This window comes from Hippocampus comes, unplaced genomic scaffold (assembly GCF_001891065.2).
Source record: "Hippocampus comes isolate QL1 unplaced genomic scaffold, H_comes_QL1_v1.1 scaffold57, whole genome shotgun sequence".
NCBI classification, from domain to species: Eukaryota; Metazoa; Chordata; class Actinopteri; order Syngnathiformes; family Syngnathidae; genus Hippocampus; species Hippocampus comes.
This window is the reverse complement of record NW_017805039.1, coordinates 2,944,646-2,961,135: the sequence shown is the minus strand read 5'-3', so window position 1 is coordinate 2,961,135 and position 16,490 is coordinate 2,944,646. Positions and strand designations below refer to the sequence as shown.

The following is a 16,490-nucleotide window of genomic DNA, read 5'->3' as shown; positions in this document are numbered from 1 at the left end:
AAAGTCACAAATACAGTCGGATGTGAAGATGGAGATCCCAACTGGACCAAAATAATACCTGAACATTAATGTGTTTTACAGGGGAAAATATGTTTTATTCAATTAACAGATGTGATAATTGGTAGAATGAGCTATTCAAAAAAATATCCCATAGCTGTAACCCGAATTGAAATAGTAACCGGTTTTGACAGTAGAAATGGAATGAAAGCCAGTAGGTACCACACAGTAGAAAAGGGGCCGTTGGAAGTCATCAGCAGCTAAGCTGACTGACCCCAAAACGACCCCATTTGGAATTACATTGTACCTCGAGGGACACAAAACATGTAAAGAAACGCTGGGTCCCTGAGACTTGCCTACAGATCACGGACAATGTTGGCAGCAGCGTTAAAAATAAATAAATAAATAAATAAATGAACAGTATTTCAGGATCAGCGCTAATCTGCAGCGGCAACAATCAATGTGAGAGGTATTATGGCTTTGGGGAGGATTGGCAGGAGCAGACCTAAACGTTTCAAACAAAGCTTCTCCTATGCCAAAACGGATGGGGTGGGGAGTATCTACATCTCTTCACTAACATGTGGACCTCTTGGCCCATCCTGCTTCGAGACGAATGATGCTGGTTGTGAGTAATCCAGTGGCAAAACTAGCAGAGAATTTGCACATGGTTACTCTGTCTGAGGCACGACGACAGATGAAATATACTTTCATTACTGCGTGGATTTATTGTGACGCCGAAGGTACATCTGGTTGACGCACACACGCGCGGCCAGTGCATGTGTGCGGGTTGACGTGGTACAGCGGTACGCCCGTTGTCATGGAAACAAGTCAGCCGACCTAATGTGCCGTGACCGCGGCACGCCACCGACGGCAAACTTGATGCTGATGTTGCTGAACTGATGCTGGGAATCGCATCACACAGTGAGCGGATGTCGCTTGTCAACCAAGACTCCTTTCACATGAATCACAGGTAAGGCCGAGATGAATATGCTGCAAAGTATACTCCACTTGGTTTTACAGTGCACATTAAACTGGTCATAATGCTACAGGTACGGTGCATGTATATATCTCAGGGCACATAAAGACAAACATCCACTCATATTCACGCACACGCACACACACGCGTATATTCACAGCCACGGTCAATTTAGTGTCATCACTGAACCAAACATGTATGCTTTTTGAATGTTAAAAACACAAAATGCCAAACATTACATAGGAGGGCCTGAAAGGACATTTTTAAACGGGGACCTCTTCACTGTGAACCACTAAACCACCATGCTGCACATTAGCAACTTACTTCATGAAATAGCAATTATCATACATACAAAATACATACAAAAGGGCAGGTCAAGTGAAATGTTGTCTTTGCAATATCTTTTATGCTCCGCCACTAGTCTAAATGGGGTATTCTGACAAATATTGCGTTTGTGCGTGGATAAAGCAGAAAAGTCCACTTTTTTCTTTTTACATCACAGGGAAGGGTGGCCCGGGTGTCCAGTGATTAGCGCGTTGACCTCACAGTGCAGAGGTACCGGGTTCAATTCCAGCTCCGGCCTCCCTGTGTGGAGTTTGCATGTTCTTCCAGGCCTGAGTGGGTTTTCTCCGCGTACTCCGGTTTCCTCCCACATTCCAAAAACATGCATGGCAGGCTGATTGAACACTCAAAATTGCCCCTCGGTGTGCATGTGAGCACAGATGGTTGTTTGTCTGTGTGTGCCCTGCGATTAGCTGGCAACCGGTTCAGGGTGTCCTCCGCCTACTGCCCAAAGACGGCTGGGATAGGCTCCAGCAACCCCCGCGACCCTTGTGAGGATAAGCACATCGGAAAATCGATGGATGAACACCACAGGGAACTGCTATTTTGCCTTGGACTGCCAATTGCTGTCGACTGTAAATGACATCACAGTGCCTAAGGGCTCAGGTAACTACCGTCATGGCTCACCTGTTTTCTAGGTTTGGTCATGTGACACTTACAAGCTGAGTCCTTCCAATAGAAGGCAAAATTGCAGCATCCTGAGACGCATAAAAAAAGAGTGGATTTTGCTGCTTCATTTATATTCAACAAATGCAATATTCATCAGAATACCGTGTTTACATAAGTGGGGGCGTATAGATCATTATGACCGTAAAGACATTTTTTTTTAACTTGACTTCCTCTTTAAATCCCTGGTTTTCTCTGTGGGTGAGGTCTGTCACATATTTAAAAAATCCTTACGTGTGCACCACACCTGATGGACAACTTGTGGCAAGCTTTGGTGGCACACACAAAATGATGTGGCGGGCCAAATATGGCTTGGGAGCTTCAAGTTTGACACCTGGAAGACATCAAACTTGAAAGCGGGTGGACTGAAATTCAGCAAGCAAATCAACCTCCCGTTCTTTGCTACAGTGTTACTGTAGAAGACCACCCGGGTCACAGCCAACTAAATGCCCCAAGAGAGGGCTTCCTACCGGTGTTGTGGTCCACGGGGACGCCGCCGTTGCTACCACCGAACAGTGCAGCGTGCAGGTCGGGGTGCGCCTTCTCCAGGGCCACGCACAGGTCCAGGAAATGGTCGCTCTCCTTGTTCAACAGCATCTTCAGCAGCAGCTCCACTTTCTCCGCGCTGGACGAGCAGTTCTGGTCCAGCTCGAAGCGGTCGAGTTGACTGAGGGCGCCCGAGACGACGAGCAGCTCGATGACTCGGTCGGCGTCCGTGATGGACTCCACCAAGTTCTGGTGGCACTGGTCGAGCAACTCTTTGTGCTTTGGCTCCATTGCTACGCGCGGTGGTAGTTGCCCCCCAGCGCCAACCCTCCTCCTTCGCTTTCCCAAAGCTAACGCGCTGGAATATCCGTCAGCGATCAAAAGTACTGAGAGACTGTGGAACTTAAGTTAGTTCGCCGGAGCCCAAGCGGCATCTGGAGAGCGATGTCTATAGCATAGTAGTGGGAAAGGCACAAGGAGCCATATTGGTTGCCCGGGGCTGTTGACTGCACTAAACAGCGATACATTGTCCCATCTTACTCGCGTGTGGCGATTCACGTCGTCTTCCACCTCCTTTCCGAGTACCGACACATTTTTGTCCCCCTCTCTCTCTCTCCTCTCGAGAAGCATTCAACGCGCCCTCGGACGACTCAAATGCTGGGGAATGGGCAGGGAAAGGAAGGAAAAAAAGTCATGGAACTCCGCCGCTGAGCCTCTGCTCCACTGTATCCTCCGCCATGTCTGGGCAACTCAGCAGCTGCTGTCCGCTGTCAATCAACGCGCCGTCTAAGGCCCGTATATGGAAAATGAGGCGGGGCTACGCGAAATCACGCCTGTTTCTTCAATGGGCGTGAGCGTGACCTCATGTTACGTCGAAATAAAAAAAAAATGACCATAGAGTAACAGTGTAGAAATATTTTAGATTTACATGAGCGTGACCTCATGTTACGTCGAAATAAAAAAAATGACCATAGAGTAGCAGTGTAGAAATATTTTAGATTTACGATAGATGCTGCATTTGATCGAATAGAATTCAAGAATGTTTTTTTTACCCGTCTATTTATCCTCACTGAGATGCTGACTTGAGGCGTTTACTCCGTATCTAAAACACTAATAGATATACTGTACACCATATGTACATTACGAATGATTTGACAAAAACATCTGAAACACTAGTTAAGATGCGCATAAAATAATGTGAAAAAAATAAAATTAGTGACAATTTAAAAAAATACATTATTACAAATATCGATGAGTTTACATCAATAACAAATTTTCCATTAATTTACTATTGCTTAAATGGAACGATTTTAAAGATAATAAAGTTAAAAAAAACAATTTGCAATAACTGACAAATTTAAAACATGATGTTACAAATATATCCTACTTACATACATTAAAACATGTTATTTATGTTCATTATTGATTTAATTAAACATCTAAAAGACTGGTTAAGTTGCACATAAAAATAAACACTAGCTAAAACCTCATAACAGCACATTCACAAATATTCATATTAAAATGTATAGAAGTTAAAACGTTTGAAGCATGAATGATCAATATATATATGAAATAATTCCCTATTTATACAATGTTTACAAATATCCAAATATAAATAAACAAATAACTTATGTACAATTAATTTTATGAAATCATATTTAATAATGGTCAAGTCTATCTATCACATACTATTGATTCAGTGTAACCACATGAAAGAACGGCTACACATATAACCGAAGATGGAATTAACAATGATACATATAGAGTGTATTTATGGTGTTAATGTTGCAAATTAAAAAAAATGGAATGAGCAACAGAGACAAATTAAACATAATACAAACATTCATATATGAATATTTATAAAGTTCATTTACATGTTCATTCATATTATACCACCTAAAAATAATAACTTGATAATATATCCCATAGATAGTAGTTGCACCATGCGTACAGTTAAATAATATGTACCGGTAATCACTTTATTTGTATTTCATGCCATCCAGTTGGACTTTTAATTTGCATGAGACGCTGAACCTTAATCATACGCAAATATTTCATCACGTGTGTTTATATTCAACATTTTGAAGTGTAAAACGCGCAGATTTAAAAAAAAATCCATGCTTACATAATGATGCTGTTGTAGCTTCGGGCGTATGCACCGTGTACCATCTCTATTCAAGCTGCAACATTGCAACCGATTTCCCCGTCTGTGTGTTTTTGTGAGGTGGGGGGGGGGGTGTTTTTAAAAGCTACTTGAGTGCTGACAAATTATATTAGCATTTGTGAAATACAACAGGAAGATGATGGATGCCATCCGCTCTCAAGATTGTTGGCACAGAAGCAGCCGTCTGCAGGCGTTTACCTCTCTCAAAGCGTGACCTTATTCATGCAGGAACTGAATCTCATTGTGACATCTCCAATTCCCTTCTTCTCCTTCTTCCACCCTCCCTCCTCTCAGTCTGCCATGTTGGCTGCACATGCAGCCTGTGCGATGTGCACCCCCTTCAGATGAAAAATTAATAAGGATTCATTCATATCAAAGGGAAGCCGGTCCCCGCTGCAGACACAGATTGGGCACTTGTGTCTGGAGCCTTTTTTTTTTCTTTTTTTTGAGGATACAGAAAACAGACTGATGCCTTTCATTGTTAACATTGTTTGTGTTACCTTTAGATGTTGATTCTCGGCCCTCTGATGATTTACTGAGAGCTTGTTCAACAGATTTTGTGATCAGACAGCTCAGACGAGAGAGAATAATATCAGTAAAACATCAAAAGTGGAACTCAATACATTGACAGTTGTTCTAATTCCATCCATCTTAAGACTTGTGGGCCCCGAATTGAAGTGTTAGCCACGGTTACTCTGAGTCCCACTCTTTCCCTTTGTCGTATGGTGTTCCACAGGGTTCAATTTTGGGGCTCTTGTTGTTATCATTGTATTTACTGCCCCTGGGTTCCACCTGAAGAAACCATGGCATTTCCTTTTCTTGCTATGACAGTCAGATCTGTGCTGCTAAGCCACTTTCTCCTTAGGGCGACTTTTGTCCTGCCTGCCTTTTGGGTTTTTTTTAGTTTGCTTGTTTATAATCTTAAAGTGGCTAAAGTAAACCCGCTCCTTCCACAACAGCACTTAGAAACAGAAACACCTTTTTTTTTGTGTGTTCATGTTTTTTTATGTTATTAATTTGTGTCACCAACAATGGTTTGGTGTGTAAGAATTTTTAACACATTTTACAATAAAATCTTGGTTTAACTCCAAATTGTAACACATTTTGAGACAATTGACTTCAGAGATTCCACTGTCTGTTCTCCATCTGCTCCATAAAGATGCCAACACCTCTTGTAACATGATCTTATAGTATGTAGTTGATGTTCTACAGTGGCTGTTTAACTATGTTTTAAGGGGGTCATAATATTGCTGACATGATGACAAGGACGGACATTGTCAATGTCGTTCGACATCACTCTTTCATGAGAGCATATATCATGCTGAGGGTGTCCCTTGAGCAATAAGATGAGACATCAAATTAAACAACTCAGTTGTTAATTTTTTTTAATTAGGTGTAAATTACCCTTCCTTTTGATTCTTGCAATAGACGGGCGGCAACTGATCATAAGAAAACTTGATTACACAGGCAGAACCAACTCATCGCCTAGCAACCCCGATGGGATGGTGTCTTATCTTGACTAAAATTATGACTGATTATCATCTCAGCACGCCGATAATGTTTTCAAGTTTTCCAAATTCAGCGAGACATCAGGGGGGAAAGGGATTCTCCCAGACATGCTAGATTTGTTAAACATGATGCAAGAAGCTTATAGATGCCATTAACTTCCCCCTCCCCTCACATTGTTATAGATTGTACTATAGCCAGCTAAATGCACCACAAAGTGTAGTCGACAGCATTTTAGGTGAGGCTTATAGGACGCGTTAGGGTGCAGCCACACATACAAGCCCTGAGGAAACCACTTGTTGATTTATATAGTCATTTCTAATAGTAAGAATAATTGGCAGCATCGTTGCCAAATGGTTGGCACGTCTGCCTCAGAGTTCTGACTCAGAATTTAGAACTTCTGAGGTTCGAGCCCTGGCCTTCCTGTGTTGAGTTTGTGTGCTTCCACCTATTAAAAAAAAAAAAAAAAAAAAAAAAACAACAACAACAACAGGCATGTTATTTTCATTGAAGACGCTCAAATTGTCCATGGATGTGATGTAAATGGTCTCTATGTGTCCTGTATTGGCTGGTGACCAGTTCAGGGTTGACCCTGTCCATAGCCCAGTCAGTCAGGATAAGGGCTTGAAAAAAAAAATCGAGGGATAATTAGAATATGACGTCAAAATAATTTACATAACAGGAATCAGGACGTCTACTGATATTATCCATGCCCGTGTGAAAAACTCACTGTACCGAGAATGACTTCAGTATTTTGCTGCCCCCTGATGGCGAGTCAACAAAAGTGGAGCGAACGGACATCGGTCCCATTAAAAAAAAACAAAACAAACACTATACGTTTGAAGATAATTGGTGAAAACAAATTAATGCACTTTGGAGTCCCCCCATGAGTTCCCTTTCCCCACACTATAACAACAACGACAGCAGCTTTTCTAACAACCAGAAGGTGCCCGAACCCAATTCCGAGGAAGGTGGGACGTTGTTTGAACCTCAATAAAAACAGAATACAAGGATTTGCAAACCAGCTTTTTTGAAACGTGTTGCGGCCATAAAATTCTACAATAATTACTTGCTAAAAACAATAAAGTTTATCAATTTGAACATTAAATATCCTGTCTTTGTGCTAAAGTAAATGTTGGTTGAAAAATGATTTGCAAATCATTGTATTGTTTTTATGTTCAACACAAAGTCCTAACTCGATTGGAATTGGGCTTGAATCAGATAGTTCAGTTTCATGGACACGAAGAGTGCCTCGTTGTTGAATGCGAGTATGCGCACATCACCCAGAGGATAGGAGAAAAGCAAGGAGTTTGGAGCCTCTCATTGTTGGTGTGAAGTGCGCACACTTCATGGTGAGAAGGAGCAGAAAGGGAAAAGAAGGCGGAGGGAATAAAAAGATTTGACATAACAGCCAGAGATTCTGTAACCACCGAACAAGCAAGGAGATAGCGTGGCACCTTATATTTCTCACCCTTTGCATGTTCCGGCACTTGTCTTGAAACACCATCTTAACTCAAACACATCAGTCTTGATTCTAGACAACAGTTAGACATACACTAAGAGCAGCAAGAACACGCATGGCCATTTTTTTTGTCATTACTGAAATCAAATATTTAAGTTCAATTTGTATTTTGGATGCAAGTGATTTGGTCAGACAGAAAGCAGTCAGTTGTCAGTGTTTATTTTCTGGGACTTGTGAATATAAAATTCCTGGCAAATGTGTGAACTAAAATGGTTCATGTTCACATGCTCCTAAACCATAAAGCACAACAACAACAAGGAATATGTAAATGCAGACTTGCAATAGAGATTACATCGCAAAGTGTGATATGTTGTGGCACTTGTGCATTTCAATTCAGCATTGTTGAACATTATTAAACTTTTGAAACATGAACCAGATCGGACATATCTGGTCATAAAGGCACATCTATATCTAGCACATTATTGCAACAGCGAATGGGGATCCAATAAACAATTAACAGTATACTTTTAAAAAATACAAAGCTTTTTCTCACATATAATGCATTGGAACTCTCTCCGAAGTTTATATCAACTACTCAGCATGTAAAAAAACAGAACAGCTTTTGTGTACACATTGTATTGCGAGTGGCGATTTGAGGTTACAATACGGTAAACATTGAAGACACTGGCATGGCATGCACTTTTGCAGCGTATGTATATTGCTTTGACAATATAAAGCCAAAACGGATTAATATTGAAGGGACGTGAAATACGATTGCTTCAGTCATTGCCACCACACAGCTTGAGAAGGAGCTTCTTGTAATCTCCTGATGTGTCGCCCTGAAGATGGAGAGATGTTTGAATCCAACACAGTTGCTTTGCCTTTCATTTATCCACATGGTTGCCTAGTTAATTAGCCAATCAAGCTCAGCACGAATACTTACGGAGATGTCCGTGTACAGAGACTTGCCATAGTTTTTCACATATTCCTGGCGGATATCCAGCATGTCGACCTCGGAACGGGACACCATGATTCGGATGAGAGTGGTGTCTTTAGTACCAGCCCCCTAAGCATGCACACATAAAATGAGAATGAGTGAAATCGTCGATTTTCCTTGTATGTGTAGTACGTACAGACTAGTCGACTAATTTAATTTACTACTTCACAATTACGGTTAGAGTATGACGTCAATCACGTTTTTTTGGGCTTAGGGAGGCAGCAAAGTCGCTTGCAGCCTATAAATCTGCTGAAAATATATGATTCTACGGAAAAAATAGGCAAGACATCATCAACTACTCGACTTCGACACGACTTTCATCACATTAGCCGCGACTTAAATAACTCTTAAGTCATGCAACCCTAAATGCGTACACGGACATTCAGAATGAGTCTCACCTTCATGGCCTTGTAAAGCCGTTCAGCAAAGTAGGCTGGTGTATTCTTAATACACTTCACTGGAATAGAAAACATTCACACTTAACACGAAATACTTGTCTTTTAATAGCAACAGGAGATTTATCATGACAAGATGATTTGTGACACCCTTAAAATTATGTATATGGTAACAAAACTGGAATATCATGCAACATGCACACTGCAGAGCTCACAATGAAAATCTATCTGTGAAAACTGGAAAATGGCAGTGGACTGAGTGGAATGAAACACTTTTAATCGGTTACAGTACCATAACCCTGATCGTAGCAAAAACAATAAAAGAAAAAAAAGGTGTGCATTATTCATGTGGAAAATGCTTGACTCTTCATTTTTTTCTTTTGTTTTTTTTGTTTTTTTTTCCCTTACCCACAGCCAACATGCCACTCTCCAAACATGCACACTGCAGAGCTCACAATGAAAATCTATTTGTGAAAACTGGAAAACGGCAGTGGAATGAAACACTTTTAATCGGTTACAGTACCATAACCCTGATCGTAGCAAAAACAATGAAAGAAAAAAAAGGTGGCCATTATTCATGTGGAAAATGCTTGACTCTTCTTTTTTTTTTTTTTTGTTTTTTTTTTTTTCCTTACCCACAGCCAACATGCCGCTCTCCAAGTCTCCTGACATCTCCCTGCTGATGCTCTTTTCGATATCCCTGCCGCACATCTTCTGGTACTCCAGAAAAACTGCACGCAACACAAAAACACATTGAGACAAAGTGATGTTGTTTTAATGTTAAAAGTGATGATCATAATATTATTTCATTTTAGTGGCTACCTGTCGCGAGATGGCTTTTGCTCCTGGCACATAGGATGGCGTTAAATTTGGACTCGTCCGTCCCCAGCTTGTTCTCTCCAGCTGCGTACAGAGCCTAGGAAGAGAAGCAGGAAACGTATTGACATAAATGATGATAAATAGACGGAATATGCATTTGTGTAATTAAGACTCTACCTGAGCATCTTGCTTGGCCAGTGAGAGGTCGACATTTGGTCTTTCATCACGATTACCCTGGAGGGAACGTGGAAAAGGAAAAGACTCAATGAGGTCTCCCTGCACTTGCAGACAAATACTTCCATAGGTTTTGTTCTTGTACCTGCGCAAGGGAGATCAGGAGCCTACGGAAGTGTCCTGAGGTGTCACTGCTGATGGCATCCTCCATAGACTTCTTGTATTCTAAAGTGAGGTGAGAACGTGAACCACACGAGCGCCCGATTGTGGAGTATTTGCATGTCAGCTCACAACCGAAATGTTCCTTGAAAATATGTCTGTTTTACTCGTCCTTGTGCAAGCCACTTCACATCCATCAAAAAGATAAATACAGCAGAAACAAATGTTGCCACATTTGATCATTTTTGGGAGTGTCTGACTTTGGAATTTCCACTGGAGCAGAGGACAAAGTCAATCATTTTTCAAGGAAGCATACCTCCATTTTTCTGCTCTTGTGAACACGCATAAAACTGGACGCTGACTTATCAATCAGAAACTTAAAAAGGCCATTAGTAGTGAACCTATTGACTCAAAGCGCCTCACCTGTTTTGTAAATACGGGTTATCTCCTTGATTTCGGCATTGGAACGAGACGAGAGGATTTCTATCAGACAGGCTTCGTCAGTTCCAGCGCCCTGCGGGGATCATGCGGCGCATTACAATCGCATCCCGCAGCTTTGTCGGTGCACAATCTTCCAGTCTTATCATGAATCATTATTCAAACGGACTTATTAAATATATACTGTGGGCAGAGCTTTTGGTGCAAATGTTTACCTTGATGGCACTATGGATCTCAGAGGCGTCAAACTGAGCCGGGCTCTTCAATGTGGCCATGACCAGCTTCCTAAAGTCGCCCGACAGTTCAGAGTGGAGGTCCTTAATCAGATCCTGAAAATAGAGCTCGGCTTGTAATAACTGAAAACCTTTTTATCAATTAGTTGAGCTATGAAAAACAAACTACAATGAGCTCTGAGTGTTTGTCCTGCGGCCCACTTTCCATTTTGCTGGCGGCACCTGTCGTCTGCTTGTCAGCGCAGGCTAAGCTACGCTTGACTCTCGATATGGAGAACGCTGTTTAAACGCCGAGACTATTTTAACAACTGTGAAGTTTCTCATTATAGAACCGGGCAATCGTGTGTGAGCCCGCTAACGGAGAGCGTTAAGAATACGCATGGACGGCGGGGATGGTTTACCTTCCCATAGGAGGTTTTGTAGGCACGGAGCAAAGGAACACGCTGCTTGTTGGAACGACTCCCCAGCAAGTCGATGATGGCCTGTTCATCAGTTCCTGCACACACATAAAATGCCAACTGGTCCTTGAAATCACATACCCGGTATGAATGAATAAATAAACACATTTAAGCAATGATAATACACATTCATGCTCATTTAATCTAAAACACAAAGTAAGTCTATAAAAGAATAGCACCCGCTTTATATTGCTTGTAAAAGTGGGGGACAGAGTCCGCCTGGAAATCTTATGCCAGTCAGTCAGTAGAAGAGCTGTGATAGATGTGGGACGATGCCTATGTGTAAGGGAATTGTAGACAGGAATGAACATTTTAGACACTTAGGGGCTTTATTTTTTTAGATAGCGCACATGCGCTCTGCGTATTTTGTTTCCCGAGTTGTGTTAAATGCACACGTGATAGAATATCAGATCAAGGCTCCTTTTCGCTTTTCAATTTCTACGCAAAAAACGGGAGATGTCTCGTTCAGTAAATGGAGCCCGCATCGCTGCCTTGTAGCGAGCGAAGAAGGGACGGCATTTCCACACATGAAAGTCTGTAGGACAGCGTCAACTGCTTTCAACAAAAGAGGGCTTATAATCTCAGTGTCGCTTATAAACAGGTGGCATCCCAATTCTGTTATGACACTGTTTGCATAGTCAAATACCAGCAAAATTACTGAGCGTGGGTATGACCGGGACAAAGCAGCCCCACTAATCCAGGAGAAACAAGGCTGGAAATGAAGAATTGTCAGTTGCTCACCAAAGCCCTTCATGGCCTTCCTCAGGACCTCCACATCTTTGAGAGGGTCTGCTCCAGGAAAGTCCTTGATCGTCCCTCTGAACCCTTTCTGCAATCACACAAATCCACCAAAAATCATATTTATCCAATTTGACGGTAAACTGCCTTTCAACTCAATTGGTTCTTACTTTAACAGGCGGGGCCATTGGCATGGCTCCGCCTCCATAAGCTTGCATCGATGGATTTGGAGATGGGACCTTCGGGTACCCTGGCATAGGTGCAGGTGCTGCTCCGTAACCGGTCGGGTTGGGAGATGGTGCACGAGGGTAGCCGGGCATAGGCTGGCCTGGGTAGCCCATCGCCGGGCCTTGAGGCATGGCTCCTCCTGGCTGCGGGTACAGGCCATATGACTGTTGGTTAGGGAAAGGGGCACCGTACCCGCCTGGTGCATAGACAGGCGGGTATCCCCCGGGGGCGTGGGCGTACATGGAGGGGTTTGTCAAAAAACACCCTACTCCTTGGCACATCTGGCTGGCCTGTAATTTGGAAAAATGGGCATTCCGTAATACGGGCAAACTTCCAACTTTTTCGAGTGCATTGAATTGTGTTTTGATGATACGCAACACTATTTAAAACATGAAAATGCTTAATGACACAAGTATCTAAGGAAACTGTGGCTATGCTATGCAGTGAAATGGAAATTCTGACATCACAAATGATACAAACGGGACAAAGAATGAGAAAAGAGAAAGGATGGCACAAAACGGGCAAGCTTGAGAGGCGTGGCAGCTTTAATGTCTTAAACTGTTTTTCTTCTCATGCAAGAAAGCAAGAAAGATAAGCTGACTGATAAAAAAGCAAGGCTAAGTTGTTGTTTTTTTTTTTTAAAGGATAATGACTTCAAGAACTGACTTACCATCCAGTGAAAAGACGACATAGCCCAGTAACGGATGTGAAATTCATTGTAACTGCAATACTCAACGCAATCATCTTGATCATGGCGCATTATTACGTACATTGCAAAACAATTTTCCAGATGTAGGAGCATTTTTTCATAAAGTCAACCTACCATGCCCGCATTGTATCCCGGGTTGGTGAGGTTGTCCACACCTATGGAGGGATATCCGCCAGCAGGCCCGCCTCCCCAGCTGCCTGCGGCGCAAAACAAACAAGAGAAGGTTTTTTTTTTTGGAAATGTGAAAAAAAAATCGTCCAGGATACTTAAAAAAAAAAAAAAAAAAAAAAAAAAGTTCCGAATGCTAGCCTTACCTGGTGGAGGTGCTGGTGGGTATCCTCCGGCCTGGTGTGGAAAACCTCCGGCTTGGGGTGGATAACCTCCGGCCTGGGGTGGGTAACCTCCCGCTTGGGGTGGGTAACCGCCAGCCTGCGGTGGGTAGCCGCCCGCCTGGGGTGGGTAACCGCCTGCCTGAGGTGGGTAGCCACCAGGTTGTGGTGGATATCCGCCAGCCTGAGGAGGGTAGGTGCCAGGCTGAGGAGGGTAGGCCCCTGCTTGAGGTGGGTAAGCACCAGGTTGTGGTGGGTATCCACCAGCTTGAGGAGGGTAGCCAGGGTAACTCATGGCTTCTAAGACAAAAGAGAAAACAGTTAGTGCATTAAAGGGATGTAATATTATACTGTATAACGTTCTTCATGTTTCGGGTATCTGGTCCATATTTCAGTTTCTACATTTCAATGCTACAAACCGAATTCCAATGAAGTTGGCGCATAAATAAAAACAGAATACTTTGCTAATCATGTTCAACTTTTATTTAACTGAATACACCACAAAGACAAGATATTTAATGTTCAAACTGATAAACTTGATTGTTTTTTAGCAAATAATCATTAACTTAGAATTTTATGGCTGCAACACATTTCAAAAAAGCTGGTACAGTGTCATGTTTACCCCTGTCTTACATCACCTTTTATTTTAACAACCTTCAACAAATGTTTGGGAACTGAGGACACCAATTGTTGGAGCTCTGTAGGTGGAATTCTTGCTCATTTTTGCTTGATGTACAGTGTCTGCTGTTCAACAGTCTGGGGTTTCTGTTGTTGTATTTTACGATTTAAAATATGCCACAGATTTTCAATTGGAGACATGTCTGGACTGCAGGCAGGCTAGTCGAATTTTCGCACTCTTTTACTACACATTTCGCAGGTCCTTAGTTTGTTACCTGCTTTACATATTATCACTTATTAAGGTAGAGTGTCTTGCTGTTTTTACAGTAAGCCCTCATCGTTTAAGAGTGTTTGATTTAATGTTTTCAGATGATGGTTCCTTCTACACTTTTAAGTCACTCAAGAATGTTAGAATAACACTTCAGAAATAGCCCGTGCAGTTAAATCAGTTTATTATGGAGGCAGTTTACTCTGCAATGGATTTCCTCATTGGGAAAAATTGTTTCCAAATGTGAATAAATTGGGGGTCGGGCAGCATCATGGAACAGAAACTTCCGAATTTGCACTATATTGCAACTCCACCAGTTCTCAGACCAAACATTGGAAAGGAACACAAAAAAACAAAAGCTCACTGAACTCAACCTGCCTTGGATACACTTTGAAAAATGTGTAAATATGCTTTTCTTCGAAGACCAGAAAGCAATAATTTCTTCTCAGACAAAAGGTGTGCAAGGTGGATTTTTTTTCAGAATAGAACAGCGAGTAAGGTCCAACCACTTGACCAACATATGGCCCTATTTCAAATATGTCCAGAAAAAAAATATATATTAACACTAGCTGCTATATCATAAAAGGAGATTTTATTAAAAGTCATACATAAACTGGTGCAAGTCATTCACACAACAGATAAAGTAGTATACATTCACTGACAACTCATGACAATACTTCCCAAAAATATATTTCAATTTCCTCTTTAAAGCTTCTCCAAGGGTAGGAATCGAAATGCCAAATACACGACTAGCAAGACAGGATTAAGGGAGGGACATTATTCTCCTGTAGGCATTTTGTATCCTTCACTCATTTTAAGTCGTGGGGGATTATTGGAGGGTTTCATTTTATGCATTTACCTTCCTTGAAAAATACACAACCCTTTCAGGGACAACGGTTACGACAGTGGAGGGCTGTTATCAGGTTACAGGGTGCATGAAAGGGTTAAACTCATGTGCCAGTAAATGGTATGCTTGTTCTATGTATGACCTCAGTGGATTTAAGGGCACCGTTCAAGTCTTTTTTTAAATTTGAACATGTATAAAAAACACGTTGGAAGTCCATTTAAATGTGCATGTGTCTTAATGAAAAGTACCTTTGTGAAATACACCGTTTTAACCATTGAAAAAAAAAAGATACTTTCACAAACCCTCTCTAACAGTAAGCTGTTCCAAATCATACATACTTGCCAGACCATAACTCTATCATAGCGCATAAAAAAAACGGCGGTGCCTTATACCTTAACAAAGTACAACGTGTACCGTCTTTATTTGATCTTCCCATTTTATTGTAGTCACGATGAGCGAGTCAACAAAGAGACAAAAGCTGTTAAAGACACAGCAGCTACAAAGACCAACAATTTACAATTTACTGTACTGTACTGTATTGCACTGTAGCTTAGCTTTGCTGAGGTTTATCTGACTTCAAGCTTAGACGGGCCAGTCCAACTGTGCCTCGCGCTAAAACAAATCACTATAATGTGGCCTAATTATACCCTAACTGCATAATTGGACGCCTGTAAAGAAGGCAATGGAGAAAAAAAATGTGCCCATACTCGGTTTAGCCGTACAATGTTTAAGTCGAGCTAAAGATAAACATGCAGGGGCCGACCGAAGAAGCGAGGGAGGGGCAAAAAAGAAAAAAAAAAGAGTAAGGTTACACCACGAAACGCTTCCCGAAATAATCGCTATGTCTCCACAGATAACTTGTCTAGAAGCATTTCAAAGCCATTGTCCTTAAAAGAAGCGTATTTACGGGGAATTGGGAACTTACTTGGGCCTGTTCAACTTCTTCCTGGTGTAAGCGGGCTGCTGGTGAACGACGTCTGAGGTTTTCCGTGGGTGGGTCACTCAAGAGTTTCCATCTTGAAGGGAGGACCCGCCCACCGATGCGTGTGTCACACTTGTGCTGCCTGTCACGTTGCTGTCATAACATGACAACGCCAAATAAAGTAAACGACACATTTTTTCCACTCATATGTAAATGACAACGTGACTGATGCAAAGTACGACCCGTAGTTGCGCATAATGTTCCATGACGTGATTTTTTTTTTTTTTACACGGATGCTATGCGTATTCTCTGACCATATTCGCCCATTTAAAATAACCCAGATTTCGAAACGACTCAAATTAAATTTGCTTACGCCGTAAAAGACGAAAATTGTTTATGCTAAAAACAAAATTATATACTTTTCAAAATAAAAAAAAGTGTTGTTTCTTATTATTTTTAGTGGATAATGTATATGGTTTTATGATAATGTTTCGTGTTATGTGGTGCAAAAAAAAAAAAAAAAGTACCGGTCTGTAGTGTATATACTTCAATGATTATT

At 41.7% G+C, this 16,490-nt stretch overlaps 2 protein-coding genes across 7 annotated transcripts in view; both read right to left on the bottom strand.

The window, feature by feature from the left end:
* dlg5a (discs, large homolog 5a (Drosophila)) overlaps positions 1–3,242 on the bottom strand; it is a 56,730-nt gene extending 53,488 nt beyond the window's left edge. For 3 of the 4 annotated variants that reach the window (XM_019864057.1, XM_019864059.1, XM_019864061.1), the window contains exon 1: positions 2,452–2,758. In XM_019864057.1, coding sequence (XP_019719616.1) covers positions 2,452–2,758 — 307 coding nt within the window. Of the gene's footprint in view, positions 1–2,451 lie in introns of all 4 variants that reach the window. The other variant, XM_019864058.1, reaches the window with a different exon arrangement.
* A 4,559-nt stretch (positions 3,243–7,801) lies between these two features.
* LOC109512356 (annexin A11) lies at positions 7,802–16,037 on the bottom strand. 3 transcript variants are annotated; one of them, XM_019863991.1, is made up of 15 exons: positions 15,935–16,037; positions 13,262–13,576; positions 13,062–13,144; positions 12,181–12,528; positions 12,014–12,101; positions 11,216–11,310; positions 10,797–10,910; positions 10,567–10,657; positions 10,130–10,209; positions 9,988–10,044; positions 9,814–9,907; positions 9,627–9,722; positions 8,995–9,053; positions 8,543–8,665; positions 7,802–8,438 (listed from the first exon to the last, which is right to left on the bottom strand). In XM_019863991.1, exons 2-15 carry the CDS (start codon positions 13,569–13,571, stop codon positions 8,379–8,381), a joined length of 1,698 nt encoding a protein of 565 aa, XP_019719550.1. In that variant the 5' UTR covers positions 13,572–13,576; positions 15,935–16,037; the 3' UTR covers positions 7,802–8,378. The 3 variants fall into 3 exon arrangements, with proteins under 3 accessions (XP_019719550.1, XP_019719552.1, XP_019719551.1); XM_019863993.1 differs by having other exon boundaries at positions 12,181–12,381; XM_019863992.1 differs by having other exon boundaries at positions 15,917–16,018.
* Between the last annotated feature and the right edge of the window lie 453 nt (positions 16,038–16,490).

What these genes read in the sequence shown, in the direction of transcription:
- LOC109512356 (XM_019863991.1), bottom strand. Translation starts at nt 13,571, where the DNA reads ATGAGTTACCCTGGCTACCCTCCTCAAGCTGGTGGATACCCACCACAA. An exon ending in CGGGATACAATGCGGGCATG is followed by an intron (nt 12,529 to 13,061) that starts GTAGGTTGACTT and finishes TCCAAATTACAG; the next exon opens with GCCAGCCAGATGTGCCAAGG. An exon ending in GGCTTTACAAGGCCATGAAG is followed by an intron (nt 8,666 to 8,994) that starts GTGAGACTCATT and finishes GTGCATGCTTAG; the next exon opens with GGGGCTGGTACTAAAGACAC.